Source organism: Perissodus microlepis, chromosome 8 (assembly GCF_051167445.1).
Source record: "Perissodus microlepis isolate ML-2025 ecotype Zambia chromosome 8, ASM5116744v1, whole genome shotgun sequence".
Classification (NCBI taxonomy): Eukaryota; Metazoa; Chordata; class Actinopteri; order Cichliformes; family Cichlidae; genus Perissodus; species Perissodus microlepis.
Genome location: NC_140468.1, coordinates 4,936,128 through 4,958,604, shown reverse-complemented (window position 1 = coordinate 4,958,604; position 22,477 = coordinate 4,936,128). Strand labels below are relative to the sequence as shown.

General features: G+C 39.6%; 1 protein-coding gene across 2 annotated transcripts; it reads right to left on the bottom strand.

Annotated features, from left to right (window-relative positions):
• Positions 1–897: 897 nt before the first annotated feature.
• On the bottom strand, positions 898–21,705 carry slc16a5a (solute carrier family 16 member 5a). Of its 2 annotated transcripts, none has more exons than XM_084937117.1 (5): positions 21,312–21,699; positions 14,439–14,907; positions 11,115–11,258; positions 9,182–10,021; positions 898–6,042 (listed from the first exon to the last, which is right to left on the bottom strand). In XM_084937117.1, exons 2-5 carry the CDS (start codon positions 14,803–14,805, stop codon positions 5,771–5,773), a joined length of 1,623 nt encoding a protein of 540 aa, XP_084793243.1. In that variant the 5' UTR covers positions 14,806–14,907; positions 21,312–21,699; the 3' UTR covers positions 898–5,770. The 2 variants fall into 2 exon arrangements, with proteins under 2 accessions (XP_084793243.1, XP_084793244.1); XM_084937118.1 differs by having other exon boundaries at positions 5,799–5,990; positions 21,312–21,705.
• Between the last annotated feature and the right edge of the window lie 772 nt (positions 21,706–22,477).

The window sequence follows — 22,477 nt, the reverse complement described above, 5'->3', positions numbered from 1 at the left end:
CTTACCATATTGCCTGCCCTTTACAGCACAAGTCAGATCACAGTTTTTTATATTAATTTAGACAGACAGACAGACAGACAAACACCAGTGCAATTTTACCAGCATCAGCAGAGACCGATCAACCATTTTTGAACAGTTGATCATAAAATGTTGACACCAAACTTTTTGACCATGAAAAAAAAAATATTTGGAATTTATTAATTCTTATAAGAAAATATAAAATCAGCGTCAACCCTTTCATACTATAAGAAAAAATAAACAGAGTATACAGGCTTATATTTGATAATGAAGCCTTGTATTACATCCATGTTGATATTTTTTGTTATTTTTGTTCTAGTTTTTAAACAAGCACTTATGAAAACAAGTTTGAAGAGAACACATATAATATAGTTTTACTTTCTCCTCAGCATGACATTCGATGATTCTTGCACATAGAGAGAGGACCAAGTTCACCAGGTATCATATGCTGTGGAGCCCTAAGGACTATATGAAGGGCATTATAGTGTGTAAACACACAGTGTCACTGATTGGGCCAAAGTAAAAATGTCAGCAGAGAAACAGAGTTTCTCCCAAGTGTCTCTTATCCATTTTCATAATTTTATTAGGTATAAAAATCAAATGGTCTTTTTTCCTAGTAAGATCAAACTTTGACTGTTTCCACTAATTTATTGGGCACTTACCAACAACTGCTGGGCTTCAGGAGATCGGGATTAAATCCCACTCACAAACCTTTTTCAGCATACTTCAAATAAATACACACCAATATTATGTGTACTAATCAAAAATAAGAAGAACATTAGTTCTCAGTCTGAGAGGCTGTGTTTTATTCTCCAATAATAACCGGGGCACGTAAAAATACATAAAATTAAAAAAATTAAAAAAATCCCGAGACATCTCTGATATTCAAACATTTATTTGCCAGAATCATAATATAGAAATAAAGAATTTATAATAAAGTTATTTGAATTAAAGCAAGACAAGCATCTAGAAATTACTAATAAATCCTCTGTTAGTGCTTACATCTTTGTTTACTGCAATACAGTTTATACCTGAAAAGTGTATTCAATACTCTGTTATAATAGCTTGTACTTGTAGAGTGAGCTGTGATCAGCGCCTTTTAAATATTCCTTCTAAGAAATGTTTCAAATGTCTGACGTGAAACGCGAAACCATCTGCTTCTTTGTTTCTGAAAGCACGTGAAATTATCAGTGTGGGTCATTTTTACGAAACACGGCAGCTATGTAAAAAGGCACTGTTGCATTGAGGAATGAAAAGCAAGCACAAGAAAAGAAAAACATCATTCATTCACTGCTATTACAGTACATGTTAAATTGCTATATATGACACTGAAGTGCAGGCAACAATTTTCTAGGTCCATGTTGAGTGAACCAAACAGCTCAGCAAGGTGGGCAGAAAATGTATGATTCTTCTTTAAAGAAGTCAAAAATAATAAAGTCGTTTACTACACCTTGTTAAAATTCCCTCTGAGGTCTAAGCACCTCTAAACACAACGCTCCTGTTTATTCCTGAAATGCAGAATCAGAGTCATTTCTCACCATCGATGATGACTTAGACCTCACAGGGCTATCAGTCTTCTTTCCTTTTCATTTCATCTTTATCATTCCTGAAATGAACCAACCACTAACCACTAACAAGAATAAAAGCAACAATAAATTCATGCTACAAGTCTGATATAGCTCCACTGTTTCACAGTTCATTCATTGCCACGAGTATGTATTCATCCGCAGCTGAAAATAGACCCAAACAAATATGGTACTTACTCCCGCTAAAAAAAAAAACAAAACAAAAAAAAAAAAAAAACTATTTCATTTAAAAAACAAACAAAAAACAAAAAAACGTCAGCAGTGATTCGGCGCTTTCTACGAACAAAACCGTACTTGTAAAGTATAGTTGTGGTTTATTTTAAAAGATATAAATTTTGAGTTTCGCTCAGACCGCTCCTGGTAATTAGCTTTTAAACAAGCTGAACATAATCGGTATGGCTGTTCTCCAGGTTGGCAATGCCGGCATGTGATGATGCAGTAAGTAATCAGTTGTTGTCAAACACGAGACTGAGTAGAGGATGCACTGAACTTAAATTTAATAAGGCAGATGCTTTAATATTGGGAACTGTGTGTTTATCAGTGTTTTTGTGCTGTACTGACATAAATCAGGTGAGCACTGACCAACAGGTGCGGCTTCTCAGGAGTTATTTTGGCGCACAGCCAACACCAACAAAGGTCTAACCTTAAAATGATTTAGATGAATGAAAGGCTGGAGTTACAGCAGGACACATGAACACCATGTCAGGCACTGCACATCGTGTAAACTGAGTAACTGCACATAAATTTCAAAAATTCTTAAACTTCACATGCTGTGGAAATGTCCTGACTTCCTGCCTTTCCTGTGATAGTTTCCAGTGAATAAGTGAAGGAGAATAGAGGAATGGAGTTTTTCAATACAGCTGAAATATAGCTAAAGTGGCAACTGATAAAACAGTTGCGTGCTCAAACCAATAACGCATTAAACTGAGGTGTTGTTGAAATTTTCATCCATTCATTTATTTTCTTAATCACTTATCAAAGTACACCCTCTACAGGTCACCACAAACTCACATTCAGAGCTACAGCCTTTTTTTAATTAGCACCAGTCATGTTTAAAAGTATTCACACCCCTGAAATTATCTGCCTTAAACCAGCGGTCCCCAACCCCCGGGCCTCGGACCGGTACCGGTCCGTGAGTCGTTTGGTACCGGGCCGCGAGAGGTGAGGCTCAGGTGTGAAATGTATAGTTTTCAGGGTTTTTATCGGTTTTCAGCGTTATTTTGTTATCGTTTTTATCGTTTACTCGGTTTTCCTGGGTCTTTTCACCTGTGTTATGAATAAATTTTCTTTTTTTCGGTACCGGTACTAGTTTTATTTTGTTGTATTTATCCGCGACACCTTAAAGGCCGGTCCCTGAAAATATTGTCGGGCATAAACCGGTCCGTGGCGCAAAAAAGGTTGGAGACCGCTGCCTTAAACCACAAAAGTGTCATGACACTTCGCTTAGTTTCACTGACATGGAAGGGCATTAAAGCGTTTCACACCCCTGTTTACTCTGGATTAGGTATCAGTGATAAAAATGTGTGAGCGACAGGTCTGACTGTGCTGTTCACATTGCCATTAAAGTACAGGGTGTTCAGTAATCTGTGGGTACTTTATGAAAAAACATGAAGTCCAAATGTGAAAAGCTTTTCTATGATTGTTAAGATCAATGTGTATAGTGCAGTCTGCTGGCTTAATCCTCAGGTTATAACAAATTGTTGGTTTTGGTCTTTTAAGATGTCTTTATAATGTTAATGTTATAAGTACAAAATAAAAACAACCCTGATCCATTAAAGGGGACCTATTCTGCTCATTTCTGGCTCCATATTTTTATTCTTTTACTCTCCCAGAGTAGCTTTGCATGATTCACAATTCAAAATAATCCTCATTTATCTTAGTGGGCTTTTCTGCTGCCCCTCAGCTCATCTTCTGTCTCAAGCCAGGTGTTTTAATTCCTCTCCTGGTAAGCCAACTTTCTACTGATTGGCTGGAAACTGAAGTGGGTGGGGCTTCTATGCTCAAAACCACAACTCGGTGCTTGAGACTACTTTCAGGCTATCCCCTCTAACATCATACATAAAGTAAAAATGGTGTTTCCCACAGAATAAAAATCTATTCTTGGTTTTGGTGAGAAAGAGGTGAAAGGACGCTGTCCTAAACTGATAAATAAATAATATCAATCACACTTTGAGATAGAGGTGGGCGATATAAACAATATACGATAGAAACGATATAAATTTGGCCAACGATAGATGTAGGATGCAGCTGAGTTTTGGACCCAGATTACTCCGCGAAGCTCCTCACTACGGCAGCCGTAATGCTCTGACAATCCATCAAGCAGTGCGGCTTACCAAAGTTGTACTAAAACATTTTTTAACAGATTTCTGCACGCCCAAATCGGTTCGAGGTCAGTAAGCACAACCAGAATTCATACATAAGGTACACTCTCGATTTTTAAGAAAATTAAAGGATTTTAAGTGTGCCTTATTGTGTGGAAAATACGTTATACAGAAGAAATGAATATATCGTGATATATATCGTTACCGCACATGCTTCAAATTATATTGCGATATGAATTTTAGGCCATATTGCCCAGCCCTACTTTGAGACATTAAATACCGAGCCATCACCTGGCTCTCAAGAAAGTTCCTCATCCCACGGAGGGATGGTCTACAAAGAGGCGCCCACACAGAAAGCAGAGACTGAGAAATTGAGTGACGTTGAGCGACTTCTTGTGAAGACAAGAGAAATAACTGCAGGCGAATCAGAAGTTTAACTTTGGGGTCAACGATTAAAGCAACTGCTGAGACAAGAGTGAGAATGCAGAATAGACTGATACGAGAGGTGATAGACGCAGTACGTGGACAGAAGTGCTGAGCCACCTACACATTACACCTACACGAGCTGCTAGATGCCGTGAAGCTCCTGGTGCACAGCTGTTGTGCTGATGTTAATGCCAAAGGAGGTTTGGAGCTCGCAGTATACGCCTCAGCACCCAGCAACCCCATTCTGTAACTGTACGTGGTCACATGGCTGAGCTGCTGTGGTTCCTAAAGTTTTCCACTTTGCAATTATATCACCTAAACTTGATTGTGGAATAGTTAGGAAGGAATCTTGTTACAGGACAACTCTGGAGTGCACTGAGCTCATTCTTTCACAAATGTTTGTGAAAGCAGACTGCATGACTGGGTGCTTGATTTTATGCACCTGTGGCAAAGCAGGGCCCATAAACTCTACATTAGAGAGTTACCTAGGCAAACAGAGCGAATGTCCTCTAGTGACCAACTGTCGACTAGAGCTGCCCCTCGGGGCTGTGAAAGAGCTCCAGAGCAGAACTAGTACCAACCTCCTGTCAGAATAATGGTTTGACCAGCTGGCCTGTAGAGAAAGGACCAGAACTAGCTGTTTAACGGCGATTGAAATGTCAAAATAAGAGTGAGGGGCTTGATAGTCATGTTAGAGGGCTGTAAAAATAAAAATTAATTGCAACATATACCTGTGTGGCACACCCAAGTGAAGTCTAGGTGTGGGAAACACTGATCTGGATGAAACTCAAATTTTTTGGTTATTGGTTTCAGCTGTATTTAACAACTATTCACCACTGTAACATGACAGGAAATAGAAAAAAAACATAACATGTCCCTCTTGATAAGGCCTCACTAGGTTGCTGCTCCACAATGTTTCCCACTGATATTACTGCACCGTCCCCTTCCTTTCTGTTTCAAAGCTCAAGAGTATCTACTCTCTGTGTCTGTAAGCTCATCGTACACTACCACACCATTGAAAAACACTGTTCCAGCAAACATCTACTAAAGATTTGATTTCTCTAATGAGGGATTATGTATGTATCTTGGCTTATTAGAGTGATATACCTCATGTGTGATAGATTGTGTAGATAAAATCAGCAGCATTTTACAATAAACAGTACAATCACGTTGTGGTTTTTAAGTGCACATCTCCTGATTTTGGTATGCAACCTTGGTCAAACAGTGCAAACTCTTCGTACTATTTGTTCTGACTTTTATGGTGCTCCAGATGTTAGGATGTGTGGCGTCTTTCAGAAAAATAAACCTCGACACATCTGACGCACCAGGCAAGCGGCCGCAAATATTAGGAATCATTTGCCGAACAGTCTGACCAAGGGTGTGACGTGTGCTAAAAGGTGACACACAGTGTAAGCAGGTTCAGACGCTGGTGATATACTCCGCCCCGTTAGCTGAGGCCTTGTCTTTATCTCCCTCTGTGGACACGCTGCTGTATTGGCAACCAGGAACGATGTCAATCGTGGGTGCCGCCGGGTCGGGCGCCGTGGGTGGCTTCACCTGATTCAGCGCCTTCCTCTCCTTTTTATCCAGCCAGCAAAACGACACCATAAGGAACACGGCGGATGAGGCAACAACGGCACTGCAGGCAAAAAAAACATGGAAATAGTGGCCCGTTCTGTCAACCAGGATTCCTGGAAATAAAGAAAACATCAACAGTGTCAGCATTTTGACTCATGATAGCTTCTCGTCAGAGACGTCCAGAATTCCTTGGCGGTTTTTCTTGGCTAAATCTGTTGTACTAATCTTGCTTCATAGTGCAGTCCTCATAAGCACAAACCTGTGGAAAATCACTGACCCAGAGCTTACATTAGTCACTTCTGTCAGTCTGCCCCAGGACAGCTGTGGCTACAACTGTAGCTTGCCTTCACCAGTGTGTGAATGTGAGAGTGAATGAATAGTGGAATTGTACAGCGCTTTGAGGGCCCCAAAAAGCGCTATATAAATGCAATCCATTATTATTATTAGAGGTCAGTGTGATATTTGTTCACAGGCAAGTTCTCTATTCAAATCAGCATAATATATTCTGACTCCACCAAAAAAAAAAAAAAAAGACATCTTTTCAAACTGTGTTTATCTTCCATAACCGTGACCTCGGAAAATCCTTTTCCCATTATAATCAGCAGCACATCAGGTCAGCTGTACAAGCAACATAATCCTGCCGTGACTTGTCTCTGTGGTTATGTCACTGTTCAGCTGGAGAAGCAGCCAGATAAACAGTCTAAGCATAACTGTCATCTGAGACGGAAGCAGCCCTGAGAGGGAGAGGAAGCCTCTGCCCTTTTCTCACTCTGCTGCAGCTTGAGCTCGCTTCTACCACTGAGAAGAACAAACTGTTTTTCTCTCTGTGTACTGGCTAAACGGCCTCAACGCCCTGCAGTGCCGCCTCCTCCTTCATTTCAGCCGTTCACATAACACACGTGAAAACATGTGCACTGAAGCGTATGCAATCACACATGAAGGCTTTACTTTTTTGTTTTTTATAGGTTGGAGCAGATAAAAGGAAAAGATGAGTATGGAGCAGGAATTTAGACGGAGCTGGATTAATATTGACTTGCTGGCTTTTAAACTGACTTATCTACAGCTACAAAGCTCTGCCACTGATCAATAGAGGTCAGTGCACTGTAACTTGATAAGAAACATGAGGATAGATGAAAAAATAACAATAAAGAAACAACCTGGTGCAAAAAATGGATGAAAATTCACCAAAGACTCACAAACTATCATGTTTTTGTCATATGTTTGAGTTTGCGTTCTTTTGGCCTCCACTTTTATTTTGAAAGTATTTCTGGCGTGAGATTAACTAATTAGAGAGGCAAGTTTTCAGTACAGTGCTCTTTTAGCCTGGCTTGATCTCAAGCTGAACTGTTAACCTGGTCTGGAGTTGTGGTTTAAAATCATCAGCAAACTACAAATCACTAATGCTTTTCCGCAGCATCACGCACCTGTGTGAGTGGAGCACCTGTGTTGCCCATCATATATTTTATATTTTTTACAGATCTTCATCCTCTGATAATTTCTCTGACTGAAGTAGGCGGCGCTGAATCGGTCCATTTAGTGAAAGAAAACAGCTAAATGATGCCTGAATTACAAACTTTTATGTGAATATAGAGAGTGAAGCAGTCGGCATGATAATCGCTCATTCTTACGGGAGTTTTATTTTTTGTCAAATCAGCTTCTGCCAGGAAAGCCTGGCTATGTTGAATTTGCTTCACCCCTCAGATTGGCGTGTTTGTGGTGTTTCTGGTTCTTGTGTCTGGTTTCTCCACCTTTTCTAATCTGAGTGTGCTTATCTAATCTTATGTTTACCTTTGTTAGAGTTTCTCTTTATGCTTCTGCCGTTACCCAGCCTCATTGCCTCATTGTCATTTCACGTTTGGATTGTTTCCGTGCCTGTATTGAGCAACACATTTACTTCATCAAACGCACCTTTTGTTGTTACACCTGCCCTGTCTGAACTATGATACTGGTTACCTGGAAATAACTGAGCCTGCTTAACCTCCTAGGACCTGGCGTCCACATATGTGGACATCACATTTTGGGTTATTTAGACCAAAATACTCTATATACTTTTGCTGTACAAGGGCCTGATATCCACTTACGAGGACATTATACTGCTACTGTTCTATCAAAATTTTAAACGAATATCCTCATATGTGGCTCTTATTTTTCATAAAAACAAAAATAAAGTAAAAAAAAAAAAAAATCTGGTAATTCTTTGTTTTTACATTCATCGGGCCCCAATATGCCAAAATATCAAAGAGAAATTAAAAATGCATGCCGTGGAAGAGTTCGGGTCTTAGGAGGCTAAGACCAACTGATTTTTATACCACATTTTCCAGACAGACCAGATTCAGATTTCGTCATGTGTTGCATCTAACCATAACAGTTTCATTTTTAATTTCAAAAGGAAGGTCACATTTAGGCCACTGTTGAGCGGTCCACTGTTGAGCGGTCCACTGTTGAGCGGTCCACTGTTGAGTGCTCAGTTTTAGAAAGATAAGTTTGATTTTGTAGCCCTGTTGGTCTTTTTTTTTCTCAAAATCCATTTTAAACTAAGCAATAACTTTAAGTGACGTGAAGTCCTGAGAAAGGCCAAAGTGGGTATGAAAGGATAACTTTTAAGTCACTGAAGATAAACTTCTATAGAAAGTATTTTCCCCTTTTTTGGCAACTTGTAAACAGTCATGCATTTTTGGCATTGCTCCATCACTCAGACTCTTACTGGTAAAGGTCTCAAGTTGTTATGAGGCTCCAGCAGCCAAACAAAAAGGTTAATTGTAGTGTCAGAGTCCTTCCTTTTGTTTGTCTGGAATATATACTACACAAAGTTCACAGTAACACAAAGAGGAAATACTTTCTGTCTACCTGAGACCATAAATTAGCTTCAGTCTGAAGGTTTAATTGTATTAAGAGGGCTTTGGATTTTCTCCCCATCCCTTATACTATGGTGCTCTTAGATGGAATCTCCTTAGGGCCAGTATAAACCTGAGCAAACCTGTTCCAGAGTTCATGAGGTTGCCTTGAAGTCCCTGAAAAAATTTAAACCAATCCTTTAAGCAGCTCTTTAGCTGTTCCCCCAGTCCCATACATCATGCAAAATCTAAGCCAGTGATGCAGAAAACATGAAGAGACTACAGGCAAAAATTATTTTGCATATTTATACCTCCAGGGTTTTTACTGGCTTTATGGTTATGGTTTCATGGGATAAAAAAGTGTGACCTACATTCTCTTCACATCTCTCACTCATGATAATATCTATATTTCCTTTACCTGCCAGTGGAGGCCCAATGAGCAGCGTGACACTCTCCATGACAGCAAGGAGGCCAAGGGCTGAGGGAAAGCAGCTCATCTCCACTACATCCATGAGGACAGTAAACATCAGGGAGCCCACCACGCTCATGGAAAGCCCGTAGATCACCACGTAAGCCAGGAGTACATGGAAGCTGGGCCCAATGCAGCAGATGCTGTTACTGAGCCCATTGACAAGCAAAGCTGCAGAAAACACGTAAACGTGTCGCCCTTTGAACCATGGCATGTTAAAGACGATGCCAAACGGTGGCCGCACCACAATGTTGACGATCCCCAGGATGGACAGCAGGTACGCAGCCTGACTCGGCTCCATGTCATTTGCTGTGGCGTAGGGAACCAGATACACCAGAGGTACCACAAACCCGAGCATCGTCCACGTGATGCCGATGGAGTACACGCGGTAGCGCAAGTTATTGCAGAACTGATTGAAGGCCATGTGTTTGCTCAGGAAAGCCAACATGGAGCTCCAAATCGTCCTCACCCTCCCTTTTTTCTTGCTGTCACTATTCTCATCTGGCGGAGGAGGTCCGTGGTTCATCAGAGGCTGGCCACGATGCCTTTTGGGCTGGAGGGGCCTCATCACAGCTCCACACACACAGCAGTTCAGCAGGACGGCTCCCAGAATGAGAAAACTTCCCCTCCAACCATACTCTATGTGGAGGTAGTTTCCCAGGACAGGCAGAGTGCACAGTCCCAAGGCGGTGCCCGTGGAGGACATGGCGTTGGCAAATACACGGCGACGCACAAAGTAGTGTCCCAGGATTGTCACAGCTGGTTGGAAGCTGAAGCAGAAACCAAGACCTGAAACAATGAAAGACGAGTGACATTTTTATTATCAGCGATAGTGCTAATGGATTATAAAGTATAAATGTAGAAAAGTTCTATTATGTGTAATCTATCCTGAGTAACACTACTTTAAATGTTTTTTGCTAATGCTTTTATTTTTATTCTATTATTTTTATTTTTTATTATTCTAAATTTGTCAGACCTCCCTTCAAGGTAACCTCCTTGTGCACCTCTGGACAACAGCTGGTAGAAGTCATGTACTGACCATTGTGAGACCATGTGCGGTGATTTAACTGCAAACCTCAAACTAAAACATTTAGCTTTCATTTTTAGGATTAGGGCACGTGATGAGAACTTATACTCCAGCTATGACAAAGCCTGAAGTGTAGTTCATTAGGACAGAAACATGACCAGGAAACATGTTTACATGGGTAACCTCGGTTCTATGAAACCATATTCCACTATGGAAAGCATGTTTTATCTTAGACCATCTATGTAGTTTAAGACAAATACTTTCAGAGATGGTCCACCAACCTCTTATATCATATTCTGGCCCCAGACAAGTCACTCAACATTTGTGCTACTATACAGATCTGACTTACTGCGAATTCGTCCACTCCCAGAAAATTAAATCATGACAAAAGGTTTATATTTTGAAACACTTGCAGATGCATAAGTCCAAGAGGAAAGACATGGAAGTAGTCCAGAGGTACCTTGGGTAAGGCTTCTCCTTTTATGCGGGGAGTACCAATGATAACATTTTAAAAAATAAGAGAAAGCAGTAAAATTTTTGTATCTGCATCTTTATGAGTTTACCACAAAAATGAACAGCCACAACTATGGAAATTAGACCAAGGCTGTTATGAAGTGAAATTAGAGTTTTAACTTCTTTTGAATGTCTGTATGTCAAATTTAACTGATATAAAAGATGTAATGATGCATTTACAGTTGTCCAAAATCTGTCTGCTTTGGTCTACAACAACCAAACAAATATTCGGCACAGCTGAACTCTACCTGTGCCTGCCCTTTGATACCTGGCAGGTAGCTGTGTGTACCCATGGCAATGAAATGTGTGCTAGGATAATAAATCTACTGAGTGCTTGCTGACCTGTAATGACCCCGGCGGTGATGTAAAGCTCAGTGATTGACTGGGTAAATGAGCTGGCAGCCATTCCAAGCCCGCTCAGGACCCCTCCCAACATGATTGTCGCTCGGCAGCCAAGTTTCTCCACCAACATGCTACAAAAGGGACCTGTGGATCAAATTTAATGCTCTTAGTTTAATACCAGAGCCCGAGTGAGCAAAGGCCTTAATCCTCCAGCACATTTCACATAACTTGTAATCTGCACCGACTGGATGACCTTCAAAAGAACCGAACATATGACTGAAAATATGTCTGCTCTTTCATTTACCCTGTGCACAAGATGTTTGACTCACACTCATCCCAATGCCAGTGAGATTAGATTTCATCTTACACTACCTTTTGTGTGTAGATTTCTCCATCTCTAACATCATCCTGACTCACCTGCCTGCCATGAAAAAAATCTCACTGTGTATACTTGAAAGCTTGAGCAAATACAGCAGTGTACACTGTTTAAAGGTCACTAACAGGGGTGTCAAATTTAACATAGCCTATCTCTGTTGTTAAACAGCAGATCTGCTAGATATTAATGGGGGAAAATCACTGAACTAACATGTTTAAAACTTCAGTTTTTGCGCCATTAAAAAAAATTAAATCACGCTATTCTTTATCAGAATCTTTTAGACTGTGTTTATTCTAAAGTTACAGTTTTAATAACTCATGAATCACTTCTTAAGCTCACAAATCAGGCCTGGGACAAGGCTCCCTCATGCAATTTACTGGAGATAAACCTAAGATTATTGTCATATTTGTGTCAGATCATGATAATTTCTAAGATTAAAGCATTCCTGTCTCCAAAATTCATAAGAACTGTGTCCAAAACTGACTGTAACGGCCTATACTCCTGTCTCCGAGCCTGATGGTGGCCTCCTTTACTTGCGCAACACCTCTCTGGACCTCACACTGAGCATTTCAGTAAAAAGCTACCGAACCTTTGAACTTTCAGATCTTTCATCGGCCTGTCACTGCTTGTCAACCAACTGTCCAATTAGCTCTGAGCCTCTAAAAAAGCTAGAAGTCTGCACAAGTCACATCTTGACTGTTTGAATAGAAATGGAATGCGAAACTACAAAACAACTATTATTGTGTACATCTTAGACCAAAACACACATTTACCTCTGGTTTGTTCAGAGCAGCATTAAAGGATGAGTCTGACATTACTGCATAACGTCCTCATCGTAAACCTTAAAAAATAAACTTAAAGTGCTGCTGTGTTAAAGCTTTCCCAAGCCCATATTTTTCTGATGTGTATCAAATGGCATTTTTAGTAGTTCTGCTTTTACATTTCATAAATAACATAAAAACTAATTTTCTCTTCATCAAAAGCTCCTGTATTGTTGATCTCGTTGTTATCGGTCAATCTAAATTTGTGCAAACCAAAGTTTGCACAAATATTGCCACATACAACAATTATCAATATCTGTATGGGTTTTTTTAAGATTTATTATAAATCCCGATTATTTTGCCATCTTATATATTATGTTCATTTTACTATCCTCCCGTGAAAGGGATGTTACGTTCTGTGTCTGCGTTTTGTTCAATGCATGTCGCCTGTTCATACTTAACAGTCATCGTAATGTTGTTTGAGTAAACAGTAAACCTGTGAGGACTTTAAATGGCCATTATGAAGGGTTTTTGCTAATAGTGTGCTGTATTTTCAGAAAATGAAAGAAGTTTGAAGCAGAGGAACTTAAGTTGCATAGGAGTGCACTTAAACAGGCAGTTACCAGTTGTTCAGGTGTTGTAGGCCACAGGCTGCTTCTGATCAAACGCTCACATATAATTGCATTTTATACTGAATGTGTGAACTCTTCCCTCATCTCAAATAAAAACTATGATGCTTATTACTTTTTTTTGATAAATGTTGTTGAAATTTATTTGGGAGTGAAGAAATTGTAAAGAGGAGGAACTTTATCCAACCATTGCGATAACACTGAGATAAACCATGGGCTGATTTCCACTATTGTTTTATTCTAGCATTTTAAATATTGACAGTTCAAAACTTATAAGACAGATAAGAAGTTGCACTATGTGCACCCGCTCATCACATAAAACTTATTTCTAATCTTTCTAATGAAGAAAGGACTCTTGGACATAGATAAAGGACCATAATCCTTCCAACTTGTGTTTCCAGGGGTTAAATCTCCAAACTAATCTCTGTTTTTGGATGGATTTAAAAGGAAGCCAACAGAATAAGAATGATAGTGTGACGCCTTCTTGACATAAATCTACAATCTGCGGATATGAAGATGATGAAGATATGAAGATCAGAAATAAAAAAGTGCTATAATTTGGTCCCTGATTTTAGTCTGTCTCTCAGTTTTGGCCCCTGTGGATGGATTCCTCCACCTAACAGCTGTGGGTTGATTTGTTTTATACCCGATCCATCTGTATATGGGATTAAGGATGATATATACAGACTTCTATAGTTTTACAATGTCATACTCATAGTAAGTCTACTTTGGATGGATACAACATTATGGCTTATTACCAACATCCCTATGGAGAATATGACTGAGATTTATACTTCTAGTACCTCACTGTTGAGTTTTTGTTGGACCTCTCTGACCCGTTTGGCCTGGGGGTGCAAAAAGAGAATGTAAAATGTGGGTGATGTCACCGTGGCTATATTCATAATTTATATACAGTACATTTTATTCTTGGTAACCAGTGCCTATCATGACCCTACACAGTACAGAGAGGATCACGGTAAATAATAAGTCAACAGTAATATCTTCTGAAAGTCAGGAAACATTAGACCTTAGATAATCATGCCAGACTAAGTACGTCAGTTTAGTTTTGTTTAACTGCTATTAAAAGTGACTATTTATTGCTAAGTCAGCTATTTTAAACTAATCTAATAAATCTGAAAGTTTTGATTTATGATAGGATGAGGTTCTTTTGAGTTTTACTTTTCATCAGCACAGGAATGAAGACTTCAGAAGGAAAATAGCCGCTTTAAGGTTTGCATTATTTCTTCTGTGAATGAAACACTTAAGGCTGTGGGAAATGACAGGACTGCAGCTTCTCATGGAATAACCTTCTTTAAATCAACATCACACAGCAAGACAGGTTAAAGCATCCTCAGTTTCTCTCTCTATCTGGTTTCATACTTTCCCTGAACAATAACAGCAGCTGCAAACTAAAACTACCCTCAGGCCAGGGGGCATTAAAGGGCAACTTCAGTAGTATGGTAAATTCTAGTTATTATTCTCTTAAATTACACCAAAATGAGTAAATTAGGCTTGGAAAAACTTGGGTCTGCTTTATTTCCTGGTCTTCTAGCTTTACCTCCTGCATGAAGCGCTGACGTCATGATGGAGGGCACCCAGGAGGTTTCGCTGTTGGTTGCGTGGAACTCATTCTGCAAGTCAGTGTAGAAGATTCCCACGCAGGAGGGAAATGCCAGTGTCAAAGCCAGGACAAGTATGGTGGCAACCAGCACCATCCAGCCCCAGCCTCCATCTGGAGCTTCGACTGCTCCTGTTACAGCCACGGATACTCGGCGCCCTCCTTCCTGTCCCCTCTCCTCCAATTCACAATCATCGGCCTCCTGGATTTTCTCATGGTCCATACCGTTGGCCTGCTGGAAAACCTTGGAGGCCTCCGAGTGGAGGATGTGATCACTCGTCCCGCTGATTCCATTTCTCTGAGTCATTTTCTGCTTGGCAGTTCAGGCAAGGCTCCTGTGTTAGTTCTGGAGGGTGTGTGATTGCACTTGCTGTCCATGTCACTGAAACTGCTGTAACCTTTATAGACCCTATAATCAATAAAAGCAAACAACATGTCAGGTATAATCGTGAGTGGTTTTCATTAGAAGTAATGTTAAACTTTGGCACTAGTTGGACTATCTAAATAACCGACAGACATACTGTGCTGATCTCCATGCGATTTAAACCAGAGCCCAACTGATACATAATTTTCAAGCTCGATACCTATACTTGGTGTTTTATAAATCTGATACCTGTATTTTTTTTATCTTACTAAAATAATGTGATAATGCATTTAAAAATCAATTAATTTTACTATCACAACAAGTTGTGGATTACACCTTTATGTTTAGCCTAACTTGACTCGGCTGACTTCTTAAACACCTTAACAGGGAGATGCTCATATTTCTTACTTTTAAAATTTTCATTTATCAGCCAACAAATAAAAATTATTTGCCAATACTGATTTATTGGTGTCCAAAATATCTATTAGGCTATGATTTAAATGATTTTAACAAACAGCACCTTTTACACCTTGCTAACTAAGCTAGGTAACATTATCTGATAACTTCAGCACTCCACCCTAGAGCTCAATTGTGGTCACTTTGGTTAATAACAAAAAACAATAAAAAAATGCAGCAGTCCACACTTTATAGTGGCTCCAACCATGTTTTAAAAGAAGTCTTAAGAGTTTAAAGTGATATGACAGGAAAGATTAAGAAATATAGCATTTATGCTCACCTCAGGATAAAGTCCAAGCAATATTAATACATGTTAGCATGCTAACAAGCTAAACAAAAAAATAAAACATTCAAACATTAAACAGGTCTAATATTGAATATCATTCTGCAAAATGCTATACTGCACAATACTTAAGAGATAACAAAGCTATTTAATTAGATGACAAGTCAAAACCTGAAACAGTAGTCAAAATAAATAAATGAAGGACTCTTGTTTGTTAATAGCCTCTCAGCTAAAAAGCTAAGCATCTTTATTGAGTTTGTTCTAACAAGCTAACCCTCTTTGTTATGTTTGTATTAGCATGCTGACGAGCATCCTAGCAAGCTAAGGTGCTTCTTTCAGTTGGTGGTTTAAACATACTGAATTTAATTAATAGCCCTATTATCATGGTAACCACCATGCTAGCAAGCTAAGCAGCTTCATTAAGATCCCTTTATAAAGTTAAACTTCATTACAGGACACATGGGCATGTTTACAAACATCAAACAAACAACTTTAGCCTTGGTAAAGTTTTAACAAAGGGTTTTGAGGTTGTTCATCGCATTTTAACTGAACACTGTTCCAGAGGTTTTATAGTTCAGCCAAGTCATCTTTATTTCTAAAGCAGCAACACTGACCAAAGTGGGGAACATAGAAATAAAAATACATGAGAATAAAAAAGAAAATATTAAAAACAGAATTAAAATACCAACACAAAATAAAAACAAAATGCCAATTAAATCTCATCAATATTAGTGCTTTTAAAACTTAATTGAACCCATATTTACCTCAAACCACTGTTGAAAAGGTACTGAGCCCCGCAGGGGACATGGGAGAAAAAAAAATTAAGACGCAAAAGTTTTGCGAGATCTCGCAAAACAAACTCGGGATCTCTCAAAACTTTTGCGAGATCTCGCAAAAGTTTCATACTTCTCCGAAAACGTCGGAGCACTTTTGCAAATATCTTGTAAACCGAGCAGATACAACTACATTCACGCCTCAAAATATCTTAAAAGTATATTTTGTGACCCAGAAAGAGTAATATTACAACTAAGTAGCTGCCGCCATTGTTGGAATTCAACTTTTGTGAGATCTCGCAAAACTTTTACGAGATCCCGAGTTTGTTTTGCGAGATCTCGCAAAAGTCTGTCTTAATTTTTTTTTCTCCCATGTCCCCTGCGGGGCTCCGTAAAAAGGTAAACTGTCTGCTGTAATTTTACTCACTTTGCTCTGACCCTAAAGGACTCACAAAATGCCAGCAGAGCCAAGGTTATAAACACAAGGAAATCAGACAATGACTCTTTATTAAAACAGGTAATCGGTTACGGAAAACCAGGGGAATGTCCGAGTTATAATAATCTCACTGGCTGGAATCAAGGTTTGTACATCCTGAAATAAAGGAAATTAAACTTGGCAACGCATACCAGCGGACAGACGGGTGACTGTTGTGTTGCCACAATCATTAGGAATGATTTAGCTGCAGTCATGAATCATCCCATGATTTCTCCTGTGTGCAGAATGAAAGCCCCCATGGGACTACAGCGTCTACATTTCCAGTTAAAGGCTTTCACTTATCAGCATTTCAAAATAAGTTTAGACTGTGAGCGCACTGACAAAAGACGGGTCAAAAAGGTTGAGGGACAAACGTGGCATGGAAAGGGAGACTTAAGTTTACACTAACATGAACTCACGCAAACCTTTGAATGAATAGCCCTATTTTACTGTAAGTACCCTAGCAAAACATTTCCCAAAGATACAATTTCCAGCTGTGTCAACTACAAAGCAGAGAAATATCTTCACGGATTGTATTCCCAACTCACGTGGACACAATTTTGCACCTTTACAGTACTGCAACTATAACTTTAAGTTTTAAGTGGATGTTGTTACCTAAAGGCAGGGGTGTCAGTCATTAACTAAAATGAGTTTGACATCCCTGCATCAACGGCATAGAAAGTCATCAGCCTCTAGTTCCACTCTCTTTAATAAGCCATGATAACTAGCCTAACCACCAGTGTGCTATGCAAACAGAAATTTGCACATTACAACCACTTACCATTGAAGCTGGTAACTAGGGGTGGGTTTTGGTAATCGATTTATCGATTAAAATCGATTCTGGCTTGGATAACGTGATATCGATTCATTAAAATCCTGAATCGATTTTTTAATATAAATTTATTTTGCCCGAAATGTCAGAATCTCAGGTGAAACCTCACAACACTTTGACAACCACCAATCAGCTAAAACAGTAAATGAGAGCAGGAACTGCACAAAGACGTAAACACAAAGCACGGACCCGCGGATCAGAATCAGTGAGATGTCGCCTTTCTCACCCGACGGCAGGGACACGGTCGGCGCTGATTCTGATGTTTCGGCGGCTCCGCGCTTTGTGTTTACGTTGTTTTTTCGCTGATTCTAAAGCTGTTAGTTTTATCTCTCTCCAAACAATATTGACTGAACCAGCAGCAAAAGAAGATCCAAACTACGCTTCACATAAACATCGTCATGAATTCACTCTGACTTTTGCTGTTTTGCTTCTACCACGATAAAAATCACACTTTATGCACAGCTCTCCCTCTCTCTCTCTCTCTCTCTCTCTCTCTCACACACACACAGTACACTTCAAGAACAGTCTCCCGTCTAAAAATCTGTTTTCTGCATTATTTTCTTGCTTGTTACGCACAAGTCTACCGTAGTTTACAGCGCTGTCGGCCGCTGTTTTTTTCCCCTTTTACTTACTTCCGAAAAGAAAACCTAATTTCTGCCGTTCAATGGGCTTCTGAACAAATTTAAACTTTTTAAAATTATGCAAAACGCTTAGCTGTGTCTCTAATAAAACCGCTGTAACTTCAGAGGTAATGTTCATAAGTTGATTAATGTGTTTCTTTCGTTTTTGATGTACTGCAGAATATTTTTTATAAAATCCCAGGCCAGGAAAATCACCTTCATGTTTTTCTGTGTTTTATCTTCAGCTGCTTTGACACAAAGGCATCTGCTGTGATGCTCACACCTTTGATAAAGTCTTGCGAGTGTCAGCTTCCTTTTTATAGATACAAAAATATGTAAATGTACTGATCTGAATTATAATATTTCTGACTGTCTGAGGCAAAATTTCCCAGATTTAAATCAAATCAATTGAATTGAATCGTGGATCAAATCGATTCGGGACCTTGTGAATCGGAATTGAATCGATTCTAGAAATCAGTGACGATACAGAGCCCTACTGGTAACCCTGATCAGCTTGTTATAATGCCCAGACCACCCACCTAAGCATTATTCCAGACCTTGCACCCGTTAAGAATAACATTAAATGTTGCTTAGCCACCTTCTGTGAAGGTAAAGACTAAAGGGTTTGTTGAGACCCTTCTAACCCCTTCACATAACTGTAAAACAACAGGACATTATACACTCATACAGCAACTCAATCACAAGCCAGAAAAAGGTTTATTCTCCTTTGTCACTCTAATGTGGACAATGTTTTAAAAAGTGAACATTTTGTTTTATTCTGTGACACCTGAAATGTTTTTTCCATTGGGTAAATGATCACTTTGAAAGAAAGAATTGTAGCAAAATAGCTAAACTTAGCTGTATTCACATTACAGCTAAGTTACAATGTTCAATTAATGTTACAATGGTCCATTAATGTAGATATCTAATCTGCCAATCAGTTGACAGACATGCAATGCATTAACAGTGTGTTTCTGGATAAGTCAGAAAATTTTAGTGGAGCATGCCCTCCACTCGAATTTTCCACTAGTAAAGAGACCAGCAGACCAACATATAGTTAGCACACATAGTTAGCATTCCAAGATGGCGGCACTGAACGTAAACAGTGTAAACAGTGCCAAAACTGTAAACTCTGAATCTGTACAGCCATTGTTGTGTATTTTTGACTTACTAAGCCATATGCAGAGCACTGACCAGGCTCTATCTGTGAATTTGATTTTTAAGTGCAAAAAAATAAGTATTATGCTATAATACTACGATTGATAACTGAATGGCTCTACCTTGCTAAGAGCTAAAACAAATCCTATTTTGCTTTGCTTTATCTGGAAGTTTCCTGAAACTTGGGAGTGGCGTCACTCCCAAGTTCCAATATCCAAGTTCCAAGGTATCTGGAATGTGGCAATAGGCATGTAGATAAGGTCAAGACAAACCACTGAAGTTCAAACTGGGCATCAGAATGGCGAAGAAAGGTGATTTATGTGCTGGGATTTTCAAGAGGACCATCTGCAGGTTTACAGATAATTATCCCAAAAAGAGAAAATAGCCAGTGAGTGGTACTTCTCTGGGAGAATTTGCCCTGTTGTCACGCTTGCTAGGGAAGAAAGTGAGGCTCAGTTTGAGGTCTCAAACTGGTTTCTTGAACATTACAAGGACTTCACTGTACCATGACGCCCCCATCAATTGGAAAACGCACCTTTGGGATGTGGTGAAACAGGGAAGTTGCATCACAGAGCCGACAAATCTGCAGCGACCGTGTGATGCTATCGAGTCAACATGAACCGACATCTCTGAGGAATGTTTGCAGCACCTTGTCAAATCTCGTGTCTGAGGTTAAAACGGGTTTAATAACAACTATTACTGATAAAGTTGCCACTGATTTACCTTAGTCAAAAATAACTTTGGTGGTAGCTTTCTGACTTCTCGGCTATAACAAAACCTTAAACTAAATAACTGACTCTGACAGTTAGACATTTGATTTATTGTTAATATCACTTTCAGGGTTAGCACACAGCGGTTCCTTTTTTTTAACCCAGGAAGCTACATCGCTCTTTTAGAGTTCAGTACCATTGTACTTTGGTTTTAGCTCTGTGACGCGGAGCTAAAAGTTAGGCATGTTTTGAACAAAGCAGCTGAACAACTATGCAAAACCGGCGTCTATGCAGCTTTTGTTTGAGTAGTGAGTAGTGAAGTCATCCACACGGAAATTCAGAGCTTCTGTCACTTAATTTATGATGAAAATGTATGTCAAGAAAAACAAAAATCAGACCCCAGGGAACAAATTTAACACACATATGTTGTTGTTTGTTTTTATTATGAGGGAGACATGCTTCAGCTCCTTACATCTCCTCCTGTGTTTTCCCCTATAAAGTGTACATGTCTCTCTTTCTGAGTGGGTGAAAATGAAAGGTCTGACATCCTGTTTCCCCATTTTCATTCTTTGCACACTGCACAGCTGCCTGCAGATACTCTACACATCTCATGACTGTAGCTGGAGGTGTCTGAAAGGAGGGGAAGCAAATATTAGGAGAATAATCTGGAGTTTTTTTCCCCTTTTTTTTTTTTTTGAGCAGCTGATTAGAGATGCTGAGCAGCTGATCTTTCATGTGGGACAGCCCACGGAGAGGATGGCAGCGCTACCTAACTGTCACTCAGTGCATTTAATATTAACGTATCTCTGTATATATACTCATCAGACTCAAATGGAATTTCCCCTCGCTCCACATTTCAGCTGCATTAAAATGCGTGCTTCCCCCCGACACACACACACATTCACCCACGTGGCAGCTCGTCATTTTTCGTCTTATTTATGGCAGGAAAGCATTTCTAAAGCATATCTAGAGCTCAGACCCCATCGAAATGGCTCGAATGTGCCTTTAATATGTTTTGTTCCCTTCTGTGTAACAGACAGCCGAATATTCCCAACATCCAGCACTTTCGCAGCAAGGAGGAAGCGATTTAAACATCAGCCTCTCCCGTGAATTTCTACACAAATGTAAAAGCCGTTACTCGCCTTGTTTTTGAGCCGATTCTGGTCGTCCGTGTCCGGGTTTTCAGGCAGCTCCACGGGCGCCGTCTCTCCACGGTGACTGTCGGAGGAGCAGCAGCAGTCCGCGGGTGTGCTCGTCACGGAGATCCTCAGTCCGTGGGCGGAGACAGCAGCAGGGTGGGATGCGAGCTGCGCAGGCCTCAGCTGCTACACCGATGTTTGGGGTGTTTGTGCCAAAGTGATATCTGGTGTTTCTATGTGTAATGTCTTTATTTATATTGTTAATAGACTTTAGTGAACAGGGTTTACAAAGGGGCTATATCTAAAATAAAGAAGTTACCTGTTTTGGAATTATCTACATGATCGCGTTATTGTACCCAAATTGTAATCAATTTAGTCCATGCTTGGACACTTAAAATATCTTCATAGAACGATTGTTATATTTGTTATATTCCTGCTACCCTCGTGGCCTCACACTTAAAGGGGGGGGTGTTAATGTCAGTGAGATTTTTAAAATGGATAAATAAAGAAGTCAGTTTGCCAAAAACGGTGTGGCTTCTACCTGTCTCAGGGGATTTGCTGATATCACGTATGAGGGCTATATTAGACATATATTTCACATATTACAGGCCAAATGGTGATTTATAGCAGTTTAAAAACCAGAAATCAATTTTTTTTGGCAGATTATCACCTTTTGACACAGGAGATTACTTACTCTGGCTGTGCTGCACCTTACTTATGATTTTCTGTTTCCTTTTTAAACCTTAAAAATTCTAACTGCACTACATCACCTAACTCTGGTTAATGCAATTGTATCACACCTTTTGCTCTTGCACGAATTGCTGATAATTGAAACATCCTTCAATGTTGAGCTCGAAGAGTTTTCTTCTTCTTCAGCCATGTTCTCTCAATAATGCACACCCTTTGTTTGTTGCTTACTTTTCCCGTTTCTTTTATTGACAGCAACACCGGAGGGAAAACCATACATTCATTTTTAGCAGTTCGCGCTTCACAACATACGGAAAAGGAAGTGTAGTCACCTATAATCACCAAAATAAAATCATTTCCAAAATAAAATGACAATCAGAAAACATCTTTTACAACATAAGATAAATTAATATATTTGCTCGTGAGAACACAAATCTAACATTCAATAAATATTCCTTTGACAAACTTTAAGGGGATTTTTA